Raw genomic sequence first — 19313 nt, forward strand, 5'->3', positions numbered from 1 at the left:
TCTCAGGCAAACCAGAACTTTTTTTCCTGTACTGCTCAGTCAGTAATCACACGCACGTTCGTTCTATCAAATTCTTTATCAAATGTAAACATAATTTTTAAAACAGGCTTATTTTTCTGTGTCTAGAAAAAACACATAGTCAAACTAATCTCCCATAGGTTTATGAATTATTATTGTTATTATTATTTACAACCTTGGACCAGCTCAGTCACATTTTCCAAGTAACACATCTCCCCACAAGCTGGCATAGCAACAGACTGTGAGCAGTTTTTCCATTGCGCTTGGGAGCCTGGATAGATGCAAGGGTCACAAATGGAATCGCAGTGGTTAGAAGCTGGCACTCCTCTGTTGTCCACAGCTGCCCATTAAACACTTTCCTGGCTGAGATCTTAACTATCGGCTAATAAGGTAGTCCCGGACTTTGAAAACCACTATCCCTAGGATGACAAGCACGGGGATGAATGCGTATAAGATCAGAAAGTTGGCTGTGAATCTAGACGTGGCGCCCGGGCAGGTCTTCTCGATGAACTGGACTCCTTGGGTGATGGCACACATTGGGTGATTTGGCATGGAGGTATTGGAGGCAACTGCCAAGGAGAAGATAGTATCAGTTCTGATGTAAATCAGGTTTTTCAAGCACAATGTCTCCCCAATGTTCAGAAAGTGTTCAACACTCTAAGTAAACTTCTCAATGAGAGACACACTGTTTCAGAGAGCCCAGAATTAACAATGAGATGAAGCAAGAGAGGGTCTAGGGGTCCTGGCTTGTTTTGAAGATGGAAAACTATTTGATTGTATTTTGAGACTAGATACATTCCTCTGTTCCTGGTTGTTTCCTCCTATCAAATACCCTAAAAGTTGCTGGCATTGTTATCTGGAAGTATTTAACCATTAACCCCTGCCATGCCCTGGGATTTCCAGTGGCCATGGGCAATTTTGTTCCTACTGCCCTGTCTTGGGATTGGAGGTTGACCTTTGTCATAAAAAAAAAAAAAAAAAATGGGTTTACCCATCTGTATTCTCTACACATTTTGGAGAGCAATTAGCTTGCTTTGGTATGGTCAGCAATATAGAAGCTGAGCCTATCTAGAATATACTAGCAATTACATAGACCTGTCACTTTCTAAGAATATCAAGTGCCCTTATGGTATTGGCCATTGACTGGAGACCAACTTGACTGATGAATATTTTCCTTTAAAAATCAGAGAAAAATGGGGACGGGCTGGAGGGACAGCTCAGAGTAAGAGCACTGGCTGGTCTTGCAAAGCACCCGGGTTGAGTTCCCAGCACCCACATAGCTGCTTACAACTGTCTGAACTCCAGTCCTAGGAGATCGTACACCCCATTCTGGCCTCCACCAGCAGGCAGGTACTCACACAGCATGCATACATATGTACAGGCAGGCAAAACACTCACAGACAAAATAAACAAATCTCTTTAAAATTTATTTTAAATCAGAGGAAATGGTGGACTTTATTTCAAATCAAGGTTTGAAATTTTTATTGTGAAATTACAACATTTCTAAGAGTTTTTGGGAGATAGCATACTCAGTCAAGTGACTACCACAGAAGCAAGAAGGCCTGAGTTTGAGTCACCCACATAAAACACTGGGCATGGTGACACACACTTACAATCCCAGCACTGAGGAGGCATGCATGCCTGAGGCTTCCAGGTAAGCCAGCCCAGCCTAATCAGAGAGCCCCAGTCCTAGTGAGACACTGTTTCAAACGACAGAGTGGGCAACTATGAGGAAACAAAACCCAATAAAATCCAAGTTCGTCTTCTGGGCTACACACACACACACACACACACACACACACACACACACACTTCTTCCAAAAATACATTTCCCTAGGAAATTGCTTACTTAGAGAAACATATAAAAATAATATTGTAAAACAGAATACTTACTACAAGTGAAATTCAGCCCGTAGAACTCGTTGACTACAAGAATCTCACAACAATATTTTTGGAATGTAAAATAACTCAGGATTTTGAAAGGAATAGGCATTTCTTCTATGTTTCTGAAGAAAAAGAAAACAGAAAGAAAATTCAATAGGTTCTAGTAAATAGTCTTATTACATAAAAAAAAGCAGTCCTTATGTTTTGTAATATACTCTTCCACCCCTATTATTAAAATGATGCTTACTCTGAAGTCTTCAGCTAACACTGAAAACTGTAAATAAATACCATTCCCCAGAGACAACTGTTGACATTTTGGCAATCTGACAGAAAATGTGTGTGTTTGCGGAACTCACACTGTGTAGATGTAGACTCTTCACAAAGATCTCAGTCAACCCTGCATGATGGTAAGTATGGTGCTTGATCATTTTCAGCCTGTACCTGGCAGCCATTTACGTAGAAACCTAGAGACTCTCGTGACCATTGGCTGGTGCCATCTCTCTCTCTCACTGTCTGTCTGTGTGTCTGTCTCTCTGCCTCTGTGTGTGTCTCTCTCTGTCTCTGTGTATGTGTCTCTCTCTAACATTACTTATATAAACATGCAGTAATCATGCACTAATACACACTATATTAGGTGAAGAGTGTGACCTGTGACTGAGTGGAGATGTGAAGGTCCTCAGGATGGTATGGGGACCACACTATCGTACAAAGTGGACAGTCGGAGTCTGCAAGCAGCTCTTCCTTGAGTTTTGGTTTGTGGATTTTTTTTGTTGGTAGAGGTTTGGGGTTTGGGGGGTGGGGGAGATTGGTGGTTTGTTTTTGGTTTTGTTTGGCATTTGGGGGGATTTTTGTTGTTTTTCCCTTTTGCTCCTTTCTTTATCCTTGTGAAAAACATGCCACTCTTCAGCTTCTCAGGAGAAACTTCCTGTCAATATTGACTCCCTCTTAGAACACTATATGGTGTCTATCATTAAAAACATATTCTGGGACTGGTGAGTTGGCTCAATGGTTTAGAAGACCTTTTACTCTTGCAGAGGACCTGGGTTCAATTCCAGCACCTACATGGTGGCTCACAACCATCTGTAATTCCAGTTCCAGAGGATCCAACACCCTCTTCTGATCCCCACAGGCACTAGGCACATATGTAGTACACAGACATACACACAAGCAAAACATTTATACATATAGATGTATATTAGATAATTTCTCTTTGTAAGATTCTAATTGTAGGTGCTTTGGGCTTTTTTTTTTTAAGTATCCTATCCCTAAAGAACTCATAATGTAGTTAGGGACATAGGCTATATATCCTCAGTACCACAGAAATACACAGAAGCGAAACGTAGGGGTTATGTACAAGAGTACATAACCAATACCATGTGGCCATCCCACCCTTCAGCTCATATTTATTGTCTTGCCTATTCCCAGGTGGTTCCTGAGTCCCATGACTTTCAGTTACTGGCAGTTTTCCAAGATGAGAGACTGTGGACTGGAAAGGGTAGGTAGGGACATGGGAAAAACTTGCAGAGGAGAAAGGCCATTTACTGAAGCCGAAATGGCCTAAGCACAAGCCTGCCAGTCTCACTGTGAGAGCTGAATAGTTCTCCAAGCTACCACAGAGGGTGGGAAGTGGGAGCAGGGGGAGATGAGCTTGGAATGACACTGGAAACTGTGGCTCCAGGGTTTTGAGATGAGTTGACATTGAGTGAGTAACCATGAACAAGATCAAGTTGAAATATCATGTTAAGGAAGTTAATCCAGCACCGAGTAGAGTGGACCAGATTAAGGGGAATTTTCTTAGAGAATCTAGATTGGTTTCCTTCTCTTGTTTTACTAACTTGCTACATATGAGTCATGTCAATAATACGCTTACCTTGTTGTGTCCTGATGTCCAATAAAAAGACACCATGCTAACGAACAGTTCAAGGTCTAAAGCAATAATGGTTGGCCAGCAGCAGAGACAGCCCAGACGACAAGGTGACAACTTGACCCATCGTCATTCGGCTCTCTGGGTTTGCTTTATGGCAGTCATTATTAGGTGATCCTTGCCCACAGATCATGCCAGACTGGACCTTTTGAATCGTTTCTTCTTACCTGATAAATCCAGATCCAATGAGCAGCCCCGAAATACTCAGCAGAGCCACTATACTGTTGACAATGTTGGGGTTTTGGACCATCCCAAGCAGCACGAGAGTTAGAAATTCTCCAATTAAGTGCGGGGCCAAGAGAGCAGCAGAGAAGTATCCGAATCTGGCAGCCTCATGATACAAGCCCAGAGTCCTAGAAAAACACAAGTCTTTAGTTTTCTCTCTAAGCACTATCATTTAAGAAAAAGACTGCACTTGCCTCCTGTGACTAAATCCTTTCTGGCTAGTGGGAGGGTGGAATTAGCAGGGCAAGCCACGTTCCCCTTTGCCAGCCCTCTTTTGGAACAAAGCGGACATTTGAGCCCACTTATTACCACAGTTGTATCTATTGAATTCAACGCAGTGTGAATTGCCTGTTATAACTTTTTTAACTCTCATGGCAAAACATTAAAATGCTTAGACAGCAGTCTCAAGGGCTGGCGGGTGTAGGGCTGTTGGATTCTCTGGGTCTCTTCATAAATAACTGTGTTCTTCTTGCCATTCCTACTCTAATGCTGCGGGCTCACCCACCATGCTGCCCCGCACCTCATCCATATTCTGTAGGGTTATCAACAGCATGAAATTGCTAGCTACTTTGTCCTCTGAGCATTACCTTCCCACTCCATCCCCCTGGTGTCTTTTATTCCAAGAGCCTTGATTGATTTGACCTTCATGTCCTTGTAACAAGCTGGCCTGTATCTGTGCACTTTCCTTGTCTCAGGAATTATGCTTACAATGGATAGCTTGCCTTTAACTCACATTAGACTCTGGGTCCATCAGTCCAATTGTAGAGCAAGGGAAAGACGCCCCCTTGCTTCATCTACGCCCTCCCAGCCAGTCTTGAAGGCTCCCCTTTCCTCTTGAACAAATCACTGTGTCTTTTAATTATGGTAATGTTCTTCTCAATTCATAGTCTTGTGGCCCTTAAAACATTCTGCCACCTTGACAATTCTCTCATATGAGGACAAGGTTCATTCTTCCATTCTGCTCTTTCACTTTTAACTTTCATGACAATCCATCCACAGAACATCTCCTAGTCAGCCGCTCCCTGTCTCCTACCTCAGTCATGTGCTGTGTCCTCAATAGTGCTCACGGACTCAGATCCCTGCCCTTTTCTGCACCACTGATCCTTCTAGGAGCCCTGCTCTCTTCAGGGATCAGAAGTGAACACAGCGTATTGCTGTACCAGTTGGATCCACTTTGACACTGTGACTTAGCTGGCTTTGGGATCTCTTTACATCTTGGGATCCAGTGGCAGGTCTCATCATGGCTGCCATAACCTCTACTTAAAGCTACTTCCTCTCCCAGTTCCTCAATTTCATCCTCTTTTCCATTCTCAGGAAGAAAACTCATCTCCCGTTCTATGAATCTCTGTCTGTGTCTCTCTATGTGTTTCTCTCTCTCTCTCTCTCTCTCTCTCTCTCTCTCTCTCTCTCTCTCTCTCTCTCTCTCTCTCTCTAGTTTCTCTCCATCTTTGCCCAGTGTGACTGGGTCTGCTTGCATCCATGATGCCATGTTGTTCTTGTACCCCTATCTGTGCAACTCAGCTTAACTACTTTGCGTTGTGTTTTCACCCACTCCGTATCTAATAACTTGCTTGCATGCTAATTTTGCAGCACTGGAGAACTGAACTTGGGGCCTCTCTCACAGAGCTATACCCCAAGTCCTCAAATAGTTCTTGATGCTTACCGCCCCCCCCCCACATTCTAAGAAAGCCATTCTTTAAGCCCAACAGTCATGGGATGAGACATTCTGATATCTTTTCCTTGATCTGCAATGAACTAATGGGCCCCCAAGCCTAATGAGAGTTTAAGGCACACCATCACTAGTGAGAACAATTTGGTGAAAGACACATGCAAGGACAGTACACAGATTAAGCAAGTATCCCGTTTCACACTATCCCATACCAGCACATATCCACATTGCTCCCCTTCAGCTCATGCCCTATTCCCCTGTAAAAACTAGACTACACCCCCACTACACTCCTGAAGCTCTGAAAGATGGCAATGACCTCCTTGTGCCATGCCTTGCCTCCTTCAACTTATACTGACACTGATAGGCTTATCACACACACACGCGCGTGCGCGCACACACACACACACACAAACACACATACACAGGGACAGAGAGAGAGAGAGTTGTGTGGTCCTGGTGATTGAATCCTAGGGCCCTGGGCATGCCAGCCAAGTGCTTTGCCACACCCCAGCCTGGCAGTTCCTCCTTCTGTTGCCCACCTTTTCTCTTGCTTTGGGTCCTGTACATTTCCCACACATGGAGCCTCCCTCACTGGGCCTTCGGGCCTCTCTATCCGAAGACCAGGCTGTTAGTAAAGAGACTCTGGACTCTCCAGACCCAACACAAGGGAGTCCCTCTCCTTCAATGTCCTCTTGTATGTCCCGTTACTAGATAGGCTCAACTGGGAAGTCAGCACTTCCCTGAGTAGACTCCATCTCAGCTTCTGCTCCTCTTCCCAACCCTTCATCATCCACAGCACACCTGAGCCTTGCCCTTGTGAAGATCTTAGGTGAGTTTGCTTCTGAACCTGTGCCCTTGTCTGCTTGGGGTCCCCTGCTCCCTTTCTCTCCTTAAACCATTGCTTATTCAGTTCTTCAAAAACCTCCCACCTTCCTCTCCCCCAGACTCTCTGCCCACCCATGGATGTGGAAGATTTTGAGTGCTGTTGACTGTAAGACAGGGAGAGCTGAGGTTCAGGAGATGGACCCACTTGGAGATTGACTGGCCAGGAGACATTTCTGTGGATGGCTTATCAAGAAAGGTAAAGACTGAAGGAACAGATTGGGGTGTCCTCAGTTTTCTCCTTCATTAAAACAAACAAACAAACAAAAAATGATTCCTTGTCATCCTCACAAAGCTGTCACAAGGATTCCATAAATGAATACATGCAGAGCTGGTGAGTGCTTGCTGTGTGTGAGCTGCCACACTGTGTGTAAGCTGCCTCGCGGCCTGTGAGCTGTTGCATGGCTTCCTCCACACAGTGCTTCTGCCTCTGTGCAAGACTAATCTTTCACTTCCTCTAATTAAAGTTGCTCAAGGTCCGTCCCTGTCCACAGTCCCTCATCTGAAATGCTTTAGGCTGGATGTAGTTTTTGAATATGAAAACTTAAGAGTTTTGGAAAGGCAGGCCATATTGCAGTGGCATCTGGGGCCCTCAAACATATTAACATTTCTGCTAAGCAGACTGTTCATGCAGGATTAGTATTGAGACCCGGTGTTGGTTCCCATCCTACTCTGCCCTTGTGCAAGTTCTGGTGGGGCATGCTGGGAAAGAGCTGTCCCAGTACTCTGCAGTGTCTGAGGTGTCTAGATTTCAGAATTGTGAGCTCCAAGGCAGGACTCTTGAGTTTACTTTTCGTTGAATCCCCTGTAGCAGCACCCACTACTGGGCCTGATACAGTGGCAAGCCTGCAGCTCTTTCCATAACTTGACGGGAGCATTTTCTATGTGGTTAACAGCTTCACAGCTACTAGAAATGATTCTGCATTTTTTATGCCCGAGAAATAGTCATGGTGTGTACACTTGGGCTCCATCGGGTTTAAAACCATCCTGTTTTCTCAAGACTTGTTTAGTTCTTTCTCACAGTGTCTAAATGAAAATCAAAGTCTTTGCTTAATGGATCTTAAAGCGAATCAACATGGAAATCTTGTTAAATTCAGGACCCAGGTGAGTATGCAGAACCTTAGATCCTGCATGGAAATAAACCTGCCATCTTCAGCCCATGGCCATGTTGAGTAGAAAGAGTCTAAATAAACAAAGCCTTCAATTTGTATTCAACCTTTTTTTTTTTTACTCAAAAATAATCACATTTTAAAAACTGGCTGACAGGGCATGAGAGAAACGTTTTACTCTGAATCCATTGTCCTGAATAAGCTAGGCCTGTGGTTTGTAGCACCAGTCAGACACCCAGCATTGTTCCAAAGCTCAGGGAAGAGGGGGTGCCATCAGAGCCAGCAAGAAACGCTGTGTGGTCCTTGCTACCACGCTCATGCTGACAGAGGGCAAGCAGCCTTACCTCTGTGAGTAAAAGTATACACCAAGGCCTGCAAACCCTTCATCCTGGAGTTTATATCAACATGCCCTTGGTTACTTTGCACTTACATGGCATGTATTTTAGAAAAACAACTCATACCTGTGTCGTGGGCATTATGATGGCTGCAGTTAGAGCATCTGCAGAGGAATGCAGGCAGTGAAGAGGGACGGTGTCTCACGACCTGCAAGTTCTCTCTTGGCACAGCTGAGTACTAGGCACTAATGGGGCCAGGGCAAGCTGACTTGTGTCCCCCAGGTCTGCCTTTGGCAGAGCCACATAGGGAAGAGACATGAGCTACAGGTGGGGCCCATCTGCCTTCTTGTGACAGCAAAGCGAATATCTGAAACCTGCACGTTTTGAGTTTATCTTTGTAAAGTTCTAAGAAATAACAAAGGCCATCGGTCAAAACACACAGAGGTGATGCAGTTCCCTGTGCCTTCTTCCAGTAGCCGCTTTCCTTCAAGTCCTGTCAACCCACCAAACCGTGATGTCCAGGTCCATCGGCAAAACTTCAGACTGACGGGGCTGCTGCAGCCTGGGAAGGCCATGTGGGTCCTGAACCTGGGTCCCAGCTCCTTGTGAGCAGTCTTCTCTAGCCAGACCCTCCGAGCTTGGGCCATGCTGTTCCCTAGCATAATCTTGCTGGCCTGCTCTTGGGTCCCATGCAGTCCTCAGTGGGGTTATTTATAATAAAATACATGCCCTGCAAGGCACTAGACATGGATGGAGTGGTTCACCTTGTCTTTACACAGATCCCATCAGCCCTCCACGGGGAGCCTGGCCCAGGGGAACTCAGTGCCCCGGAACACCATCTTACCAGTAGCACACACTGGTGAAAATCACAGTGGCGATGATGCTGAAGGGAAGCGCATGCAGTACGTAAGCCAGCAGCATCTGCCACTTCCGGTACAGGCCATCCTGACTTTCTCGGTCACTGACAGCTCTCAGCATGGGAACTAGCATAGAAGGTATGTTCCAAAAACAGTCAGTCACCACACCGCTGCAGGAGGAAAGGCTACCAAAGCTGAACTTGGGGTCTATCGGGGCTGCGTCAAGAAGGCAGCTAGGCAGACTACATAATCATGGGACAATAAATCCACCCACCTCAAAACGCTACATACTACCTGCGGGACAGTGCTGTAGGAAAGACCCCCACACTTTTCTTTCTTCTCTGTAAAGGGATAAAGCACACAGAGTGGGAGGGACACCAGTGAGTGACCCGAGTCCCTGTGTCGTCCAATCCTGTGCAGGATATTGGTCCCCACAGCAGCCTGTACTCAATATTGGTTCCCAGAGGCCAGAAAAGCCCGGTGAAGACAGGACTCATTACTGCCCCTTGTGCCCATCTAGGATCAGCCATGCTAAGAACTTTCTTCCCTCTTCCCTGTGGAGTGGTTGGTTTTCCTTTTCAGGAAATTCCAAGCCTATTTTTCTGAGGCAAACTGCAGCACCAGGCTGCCAGAGCCATCTGGGGTCCCCACTGGGTTTAAAAATCAGGTGCTGCCGCTTGCAAAATAGGATCCAACTTGGTAGCTGAGTCGGCACAAACTGAGCAATCCTAGTATAACAAGAGTGAACTTTTGAAAAACTCTTTCCAAATTCTGCACCGTCAATGCCACATCACTTGGGCATTTTTTCTGGGTGCTTCAACCTTCACAGGTGTCCACTTGATAAACTACTTGCACCAAGGTGATCCTACCTTTCCCTGGGGAATTGGAGGTGGCAAGTTTAGCTTAGAGAAATACCTTTATAATGGTGAGCTTCTGGAAGGTAACAGCTGGAGCAGATACATTTGGGGTCAGGGGAATGTACCTCCCACATATAGGCACTTACACAGATTCACAGCATTGAGCATGCCGGTGTAAGGGGTGGCGCCTACAAGCTGGTACAGGAGACCCACACGGTCCTGGATAGCACCCTTTAGTATGTCGTTTTGGACCCGGAGAAGGTAGAAAATGAGGAACAGACCCATGATGAGATTCTGAACGAGACGCATGATCACCGCCTGCTTGTTTCTCATTAAGTTCCTTGTAACTCTCCTGAAAACCAAATGAGCCTGTTTTAATCCCTTTTATTTCACTATTGGTAAATGTCTATGAGGACCTAAAATGGGCCTTGGCTGTATTTCCAAGGCTCTTACCTCAAAAGGACACCCAGCTTACAGAACATTCCGGGAGGATCTTTCGTTTTGAAAGGAATCATGGGTAAAGTTTTCAGGTGTTTCGCTCTTTCAATATTCTCCAGGATTTTGTGACAGATTGCAGAGTCTCTGAAGGCAGATTCGAGCTTCTGGACTCGCTTGTAGGTTTCTATTTCTCGCTCTTTGCTCTGGGTATCCACTGACGTCAAATCCACTAAAAGTTTTCCCCAAAAGATATTACCCATGTATTTCTAAATACACACATGTACACACTCACACTCAAACACACCATATGCATACAATATATGCATGCAAGCACTCACACATACACCACATACACATATTTATTCTCACACACATGCACCACACACATACACCCACGCACACACCAAACATATGTGTTCATACATACGTGCGCACCCACATATACCACACATGCACATTCACACACACCACATGCACACACACACACCATACATATACATGCATGCACAAATACACACACTCACACATACCACACACACACACACACTCTCTCACACACTACATGCACACACACAGGCATGTGCATACACTCACAAAATGGATCGTAATCCCCGACTCATCCATTGTTCATCCATACCCCAGCAGAGACACTCCTATCTGAGTATCCTTCTGGTGCATTAGGGTGTCTACAGCTATGCAGAGAGGCCATGATAATCCCATAGCAACTGCTTGAGAGAATTCAGAAATTCAACTCAGACAGTGTCTGAGAGAGAAGCCCCATTTTATTCTCTGCTAAGTCACAGGGGGCAAGTTAATCGACTTGACAAATTTACTCCTTGAAAAATGAAAGAACAACAAAACAAAGAAACAAACAAAACAGCAAAACCAGAAACAACAAGAACAAAAACCTGGAAGAGCCAGTATCACAGAAATCAAAGGTAAGGAAGATGTAGGGCTGGCGAGATGGTTCAGCAGATAAAGGTGCTTGCCACCAAGCCTAATGACTTGACTTTGGTCCCTAAGAGCCCCGTGGTAGAAGAGACCTGACTTCTACAGGGCCATCTGCATATAGACCATAGTGCACGTGCACACACAGATACACATAAACAATAAAAACTTTAAAGAAATTTTTAAACAGCCACGGTGGTGAACATTAAAAAACGAAACCGAAAAGCACTTACTGTAGAAGTCAAAGGGGTTGGAATGTTCAGGACAAGGGTAACCGCAGTTGTTGAAGAACCCGAGCATTTCCTCCGGCGTGCCACAGAACACCAACTCTCCATAAGTCAGGATGGCAATTTTGTCGAAGTGCTGATTGGACACGAGATGGTGTTAGTGTGTGCTCAGGTAACCATGTCCTCATGGGAAATGCATTTCCAAGCAGCCAGTTAATCCTCTGTTACCTAAGCCATGCATCAGTATTTGTGTATGCATGCATGGGGTGTCCATTGGAGATAAGGGAGGACACCCTCTGCCTCCCAGCCTGGGATACCTCTGTGTATCATGGGTATTGCTGTATGGTGCTGGGCCCCAGCATCACATTCCAGCAGAGAAAAACCATTAAGAGTGACCTTGAGCAACCTGGGGTGTTGTGTGTGTTGGTTGTGATTAAAATATTAGATCCTCAGCTATTAAAAAAAAAGCAAATAATGGATAACTAAAAGGATAACTGGGGGATCAAAGTTTCTTTTTGAATAATAAAATTATGATTTTTTGTGACAAAATGGAGCTTCAGTAGCTAAGTGGGCCATGATGCCACACTGCCAGGTCTCTCTCTCTCTCTCTCTCCCTCCCCACCTTCCTCTGTGTGTGTGTGCGTGTGTGTGTGTGTGTGTGTGTGTGCACGTGCATGTGCGTGTGTGCATGTGTGTGTGTTTGTGCGTGTGTGTGTGTGTTCCTCAATTGTTCTCCACCTCACTTTTGAGACAGCGTCTCTCACTGAACCTGGCATTTATGGATTCAGCTAGCCAGCAACCCCCAAAGACTCTCTTGTTTCTGCCTCCCTAGCAATGTGATTACAGGTGTGTGCCTCTCTGCCCAGCTTTTATGGGCATGGGAGATCCGAACTCATAGAGCCTCATACAGCAAGCACATTACCAACTCAGCCATCTCTCTCAAGCTGCCATCAACAGCATTTTACCAACTGTGTGATATTGGCTCCATTTTGAGTCATTTCTAAATTATACTCTTGCAGTGAGATATTCACCTTGTCCGCACCTGTGGCATTGACCACGTCCATAGGGGGTGGAGACAGGGCCGGATGTGACCTGGGGGAATTAAGGCTGAGGAGGGGGCTTGGAGAGCACGGGGACAGGAGCACTTCCGGAGGCATCCTTGGGATCAGGAACCTGCTGGTGTTCATCTGTCTATGTGTTGTTGAGGTATTTCTCCCTGAATAAACATCTATTCGGCCTATTTGTTTCTCCTGATTCTTATTAAACATCAATATACTCTTTTCATCTGTCAAGTGTGTATGTGGATGCCTGATCCCAGGTTTGCCTCATGGACTAAATGATGGGCCCAATGAGCTAGTGTGTAGAAGAGGCTTGTCATGCATTAGGTACAGAGTAAATCGGGGCCCTTGCCCTTTTAATCACTGTTGTGTCCTCCTCACCCTGCCCTGACATTCCTGGTTAAAGACACCATACCCTTCTTTTGAGCTGAATAGTATGAGAAATAGCATCCCCTTACTTGGAAGAGCTCAGAACGAGGCTGGTGGATGGTGACGATCACAATGCGGTCCCTTCGAGCCAGCTCTGCTAAGAGTATGACAATCTGATTTGCAGTCATGCAGTCCAGTCCTGTGGTCGGCTCATCAAACATCATGACCTCTGCCGGCAAAGAAGGGTCAGATGTCTGAACCACTGCCCAGCATGCTCTGTGCTTAAAAGTCAGTATTCTGATCAGTCCATCCAAACTGCAAAATGAGAAATAGCTGCACAGAAACTGGCTTTCAGCCTGAGCCCAGGAGCTAGAACCTGACCTGGGAGGGCCCAGCTCTCAGCTTTGGAGCACACCTGGAGACAGGAGAGTGACCAGATCAGGCCCCTTTGTACCCTGGGCTCCATGTAGGGGATGCTGGCAGAGTCTGGGGCCAGCAGGCAACCTTTGGGGAAGCTACTGAGTGCACTTTCCAGGACTAATGGGATCTTTGCCCAGCAGAAGACTGAAGCAAGGTCTGGGGTGGAGGGTGGATGGGAAGGCATTGGTCAGGTTCTGGAGCTTAGTGACATGGGCACTCACCACTAAGCATTTCGTGACCCAGCATCATTAGAAGAGGCAGGCTTGTTCTACCATGTGGTGAAGAAAGACTCCAGGTGCAAAATGCCCTCTCCTAGGTACGTACATATATGTGGTCAAGTTGGGAGAATGACTAAATGAGGTAGAAGGAGGCAGGGACCTGGCTACCTCACGTTGATAGCCCCTTCCCCATGGCGTACACGCTGTGTCAACTCATAAACACTTCTAGTCATACCAGAACTCACTGCCCTTCCCTACAGGACAATATGGATCTGCCCTCATAAGTTAAGGTGGATAGGGCCGGCCTCATAGTCATGGATGGTTCTGGCACACAGATTCACAAACGGGATACACTTAGGAGAGGCCCAGTGCAATGGTCCTTGTCATAGTAGCCCAGCGTCCCCCCTGTGTAAGTGAAATCATGCTATAAGCTGAAGATGCATTTAATACACCTAACCCACTGAGCACCGTAGTTTGATAACACAGTGCACAGTCGTTTCCCCTCTTGGTCAACCAGGAGTATGGCTCACCGCTGCCGCCCAGCGTCATGAGAGAAGGTGTTACCATTTCTCATTGTTCTGAGAAAAGATCAAATTCAAAGTGCTGTGTTGAGTGTGTATCACTTTCGCTTCACCGTGAGGTTCAACTTTGATAAGTTGAGGACTATCTCCCCAGCTTAGAGACTCCCTCTCATCAGGAAATGAACTGCATAGCATTTCCCAAAATTGGGGTCTCTGGTTTGGGAAACTGCAGAGATTTCAATCCTACACAAACCATTTCTCACTGGGGACTATGAGCCTCAAACACCTAAAAGATATAGAGGCACCTTGAGCACATGGAGGACACCCTGGTGGCATCTGGTCTGTGGTCTGTGTCCCACTTACTAGGGTCCTGAAGGAGTTGGGCTGCAATGGAGACTCGGCGCCTCTCGCCACTGGAAATCCCACCAAAATTACAATTGCCAATCATTCGGTCTGCCACGTGACTCAGACTTAGCTCTTCCATGACCGCCTCTACCTGTAAGAGACATAAAACTCCAGGGATGTCACCTGTAACTATGGCTGCTGATTCTTAAGTTTATGGGCAAGCGATGGCCCAGGAGAAATAACACTTCCATAGGGTGCAAGGGACAATTTCAGACTCATCATACCCCAGGGAGAAAGGTCCGTTACAGTAAAATACACCTTGGTTTAATGTAAAATACATAGGTCAGGTTTAAGTAAATATTTTTAAGTTCCCAAAGCAACAAAATGTTTATTCTTGCATCAGAAAAATACCCCAAAGGCATAATTATAATATAGATTATGTTAAGTGTTTGGGCTTTGAAATTTTATTATCATAAATATTTTCTGTGCTGAAAAACAAAACAAAACAAAAAAAAAACCTATTTGGTTTGAAGTGCCCCTTCCCCCCCCCCCCCCCCCCCCGTTCTCTTTTGTCAACTCCAGTAAGTCCTGGAGTTTCGAGTGACCAATCACGATTTGGTTTTACATCAAAGTAATATAATCCAGCTTCCAAAAGTAATTAAAAGCCATTCCGATCTTTACTCAAATCTCTTGGAGGAACTTCAAAGGGTACCTAACATGTAATCCACAGCTCCACATCCATGCTCCCAGTTCCCTCACCAACCCTCTTCACTCTGCTTGCACCCTGCAGCTCCTTCTGCCCCTCAAGCCTTAATCTCAGCTTTCCACACCAATAACATTTAAAAGCAATCCTTATTGACTTTCTCCGAGGGCTGACCTTTCTCCCTCTTTCCTTCCTCGGCTTATTGCAGCCCCCAGAGACCTTTGGAAAATCTCTGCTTCCATGTTTCCCCTTCCTTGGTCCCCTGGTCTGTAGGAAACCCTGGGGGGGGGGGTAGGAGAGAGGAGGCTGAAATAATATAGTGGAGAATTTGTTCCCAGCCACCTTTAATGAGATTGTGCCCCTTTCAAAATGAAAAAAGGAAAGAAAGAACCCAGAACATTGCTTTGAAAAATAACCACAAAACGACTGCAGGAAAAGAGGGGATGACTTTTGGAGAGGAGATCCAGAGGGGAGGAGATAGTCGTTAGCATAAATGGAGCCCTGGCTCACAGAAGTTGCAAAAGGGAAATGAGGCAAAGATGTATCCATAAGCCAGTATGATCTGGGTCTGGAGTCTTCTCTTGAAATCAGATTGAAGTGTCCTAGAACTTAGCTTTGTTTGACATGTGGGTGCTGTGATCAAGCCCCTGTTCTCTGGAAGAGAACCAGTTAGCCACAGAGCCATCTCTCCGGCTGTCTCTCAATGTGTGTGTGTGTGTGTGCGTGTGTGTGTGTGTGTGTGTGTGTGTGTGTGTGTGTGTGTTAGATTTTTTAAAATACTAAAGCAATAGGAGACCTGCCCTTTGATGAATGGAAACTGAAGAGCAGGGGAGTAAGAGGTGAGAGGTGGGATGGGGGAGAGGCTGTGTCCAGGATGTAAAATAAATAGATGAATAAAAAGAAAATACTAAAGCAAGCAGAGAGGGAGGGATGGGGGTGGTGTGGCTGGGCTGTGTGGCTTGTTTCTTCCTCCACTTGGTTAGACCACCAAACCTTGGGAACATGTTTCTGCACACCTATCTCCCAGAAGAATATAGGTGTCTTTTTCAGACTACGGAATATCTCAGGAAGTATGGAGTTAGTAGACATCAGCATCAGGATGACGATAAAGGCAGCCCCCTCCCACCTGCCCCCGGGCTGATACAGACAGAAGTGAGATATTGTATTTGAACAAGTCTGTAGAATGCCAGCTGGAGGTGAGACCAGAGAGAAACCTAGAAAAACAGAACCCATGTAATAAATAGCCTTAGGGGAAAAGACAGATGAGGGATCACTCTGAAAGCAGTGTGTTTCTCTAGAGTTAGAAAGCTGTCCAGGATTCTCAAATCAGCTTGCTCTCTCGGGATGTGGTAACAAGCCTGATTCGGGGAAGCTGTGCCTTTTGCAGGTGATACCCCTACCTGTTGTTATCCCCTGGAGGTATGGGGGACTGGACCACACTCCCAGATCTTTACAGTCCAGACAGAACTAAACAATATTTCCAACTAAAGCCAAAGTGGGTTTATCTACAGCTACTCCCAACCTGGATACATTTAGCAAACATACTGGAACCTAGAAAGAGTGATAGATAGCCTCATGGAAGAAACTTAGTCTACTTTGCATGAGGCCCTTTCAAGATGAGATGACTCGGTGGGTAAGGACACTTGCTACCATGCCTGTCTACGTCCACCTGAATTCCATCCGCTGAAGCGACCTGATGGAAGGACAAGACCGGGGCATCATAACAAACCAGGCTTAGGTTGGACATTTCAGGTGTTCAAACAACGCATGTAGCTGCCATTTAGGAGGCGGGGGTGGAGCAGAATAAGCAAAGATGAAAATGGGCGGGCCAGGAGGTGGCAGGAGGAGGGGCTTCTGAGGCACAGCAGCCTTGTCTCCTGGGAAGTGAGTGACCTTCACTTTAGTTTTAAGTACCTTCTTGTCATAGAAGTCAGAAGAGCAACGGCGGAGGGCCAGCATCGCCGTGTAGCGCAGTGTCTCGCGCACCGTGAGACTACTCAGAAAGACGTCGCTCTGCAGGAAAGGGGACATTAGGGTCATCGGAGTCCCAGGATCGGGGTTGGGGTAAGGGGCCAGGATGGGACAGAACTGGAACCCACTCACCTGCAGGACGTAGGAGAAGCAGTCTTGGAACTGGTCCCTGTGCAGTGCACGGCCGTTCACAAAAACCTCCCCTTCCAGGATCCCCGTGCGTCGCAGCCTCCCAGAGATGGCATCTAGCAGCGTGGTTTTCCCTGAGCCTGGGGGCAACAAAAGAAGGAGCCTCTGCATGAGAATGGGGACACTTCTTCAGACCCTTTATGCCTCAGTGGAACCCTGACTCTGCTTCTCCATGGTGCCCTGGGTGGAAAATCCCAGGGTCTGAATAAATCTCTTACGTTTGTCCCCTGAATGTGTGTGTGTGTGTGTGTGTGTGTGTGTGTGTGTGTGTGTGTGTGTGTGTGTGTGTGTTGGGGGAGGGGCGGCAAGCCTAGCAACAGAGGCCAAACACCATGTAGAAGTGTCTTCTGGATTTGATGACAAGAAAGTAGCTCTCTTGTCCTTGGTAGGACTGAAATCTGGGTCTGGAGATGTCTTGTATTTTATATAAGATGGCTTAGCCAATAAAGGGACTTGTAGCCAAGCCCGATGACCTGAGTTCAGTCACAGAGCTACATGGTGGAACGTGAGGAAGAATTGCCAAAAGTTTTCCTCTGACTTCCACATACATGCCATCCATGGCATGCATTCACCCATACATATACACACATGCATCAATAAATGTAGTGAAAAAATTCATGGTGAGAAAAATACAGGTTGGGGGAGGTGATTAAGCCAGTTAAGCTAGGCCATTGTAGCACACGCCTTTAATCCCTGGTGGATCTCTGTGAGTTCCAGGACAGCCTGGTCTACAGAGTGAATTCCAGGACAGCCAGGGCTACACAGACAAAAGCGTGTGTCGAAAAAACAGAGGAGGAGGAGAACAATGATGACCATGAAGGAGAAGGAGGACAGGGAGGAGGAGGAGAAAGAGGAGGACGGGGAGGAGGAGGACGAAGAAGAAGAAGAAAAAGAAGGAGAAGAAGAAGAAGAAGAAGAAGAAGAAGGAGAAGAAGAAGAAGGAGAAGAAGAAGAAAACAGGTTTCGGAATAAGAAAGCCAGGGAGGGCTATTGCAAGCCTTTGGTGCCTGATACCTAAATTCCTTTTAGTGATTCCTTAGGATTGGCAAGCGATACCTGAATCTAGATGACATTGCCAGAGCCTTCTGACCTGTGGCCCTGCTTTTCAACAAGCCCCCATAGAGGCCTTTGGGGAAAGCAAATTGACCATAGCCTACACCAAGAGCCTTGGCCATAGCTAGCCAGTTGCTACTAAAAACATCCCTGCAGAGTTCTAGCCTGATGCTTGAGGCAACAGAGGAACGCATTCCCCCTGTTTTCTTTTTTCAAGGTCACATCACACATAAATTAGCCCGGGTCCCAGAACCCCTGGAAATAGGACAGACTTTTCCTAGCCTTTCATACCCAAGGCTGTTGAACAGACTCACAAGAGTACAGGAGGGAGGCTGTGGATCATCCAAGAGAGCAAGAGCATTCTGCCAGGCTCAAGGATACAAGATCGTCTGTTCAAGAGCTTTGTGGAAGCTACTTTTACCGTGAGATGTCCAAAGATAAGTTTCTATGACAGTCACCATCTGTCCTAAACCACCTCTGACCAAACTTGGGGTTAGCACATATGTTCAGGTAGAATGGGATAGAAAACAGAACAATCATATCCTTTTAAAGGAACAGGCTTTTGGATGTCATCACTTTGATGTAAACTCCTTCCTGTAAATGTTGATAATATGCTGTTTATTATACAGCGTTCATGAGAGGCACTCAGTCGCCTTTCTGCCCACACCTATTGTGTAGTCTATTTGCAACTTTTTTTCGTGACATTAAAAGAATAGTTCATGTGGAAACACTTATCGGTTGTGTCTCCCCACCTGTATTTATGGGTGTTCACTCAACAGCTTCAATAGTTGCAAAGCCTTGTTATCACAGTCATGGTATTTGTAAACTGTCTAACGGGTAGGAATAAAAACATTTTCTTGTATTAAAAGAAAAAAAAAAAAAAGAAACGTGGGCTAGGGGAATGGCTCAGTTGTATAGCACTTGATTCAGTCTCCTGTACCACGCATGCGCGCGCGCACACACACACACACACACACACACACACACACACACACACACACAAGCGCGTGCATGCGTGCGCACGTACTCGAGCGCAGAGGAGGAAGAGGAGGGGGAGGAAGAGTGACCCACATAAATCAGTGTCCTGACTTCC

The 19313-nt window shown here is 46.1% G+C and overlaps 1 protein-coding gene across 1 annotated transcript in view; it reads right to left on the reverse strand.

Moving 5' to 3' along the window:
- Abcg5 (ATP binding cassette subfamily G member 5) overlaps positions 1 to 19313 on the reverse strand; it is a 23285-nt gene continuing 3972 nt past the window's right edge. The window contains exons 3-13 of the mRNA XM_051175192.1: positions 17111 to 17247; positions 16922 to 17020; positions 14323 to 14455; positions 12890 to 13029; positions 11380 to 11509; positions 10214 to 10427; positions 9907 to 10112; positions 8891 to 9029; positions 3994 to 4179; positions 1912 to 2024; positions 1 to 587 (exon numbers count right to left, since the gene is read on the reverse strand). Coding sequence (XP_051031149.1) covers positions 394 to 587; positions 1912 to 2024; positions 3994 to 4179; positions 8891 to 9029; positions 9907 to 10112; positions 10214 to 10427; positions 11380 to 11509; positions 12890 to 13029; positions 14323 to 14455; positions 16922 to 17020; positions 17111 to 17247 — 1691 coding nt within the window. The 3' untranslated portion in view covers positions 1 to 393. The remainder of the gene's footprint in view (positions 588 to 1911; positions 2025 to 3993; positions 4180 to 8890; positions 9030 to 9906; positions 10113 to 10213; positions 10428 to 11379; positions 11510 to 12889; positions 13030 to 14322; positions 14456 to 16921; positions 17021 to 17110; positions 17248 to 19313) is intronic.

This window comes from Phodopus roborovskii, unplaced genomic scaffold (assembly GCF_943737965.1).
Source record: "Phodopus roborovskii unplaced genomic scaffold, PHOROB, whole genome shotgun sequence".
In the NCBI taxonomy this organism is placed as follows: domain Eukaryota; kingdom Metazoa; phylum Chordata; class Mammalia; order Rodentia; family Cricetidae; genus Phodopus; species Phodopus roborovskii.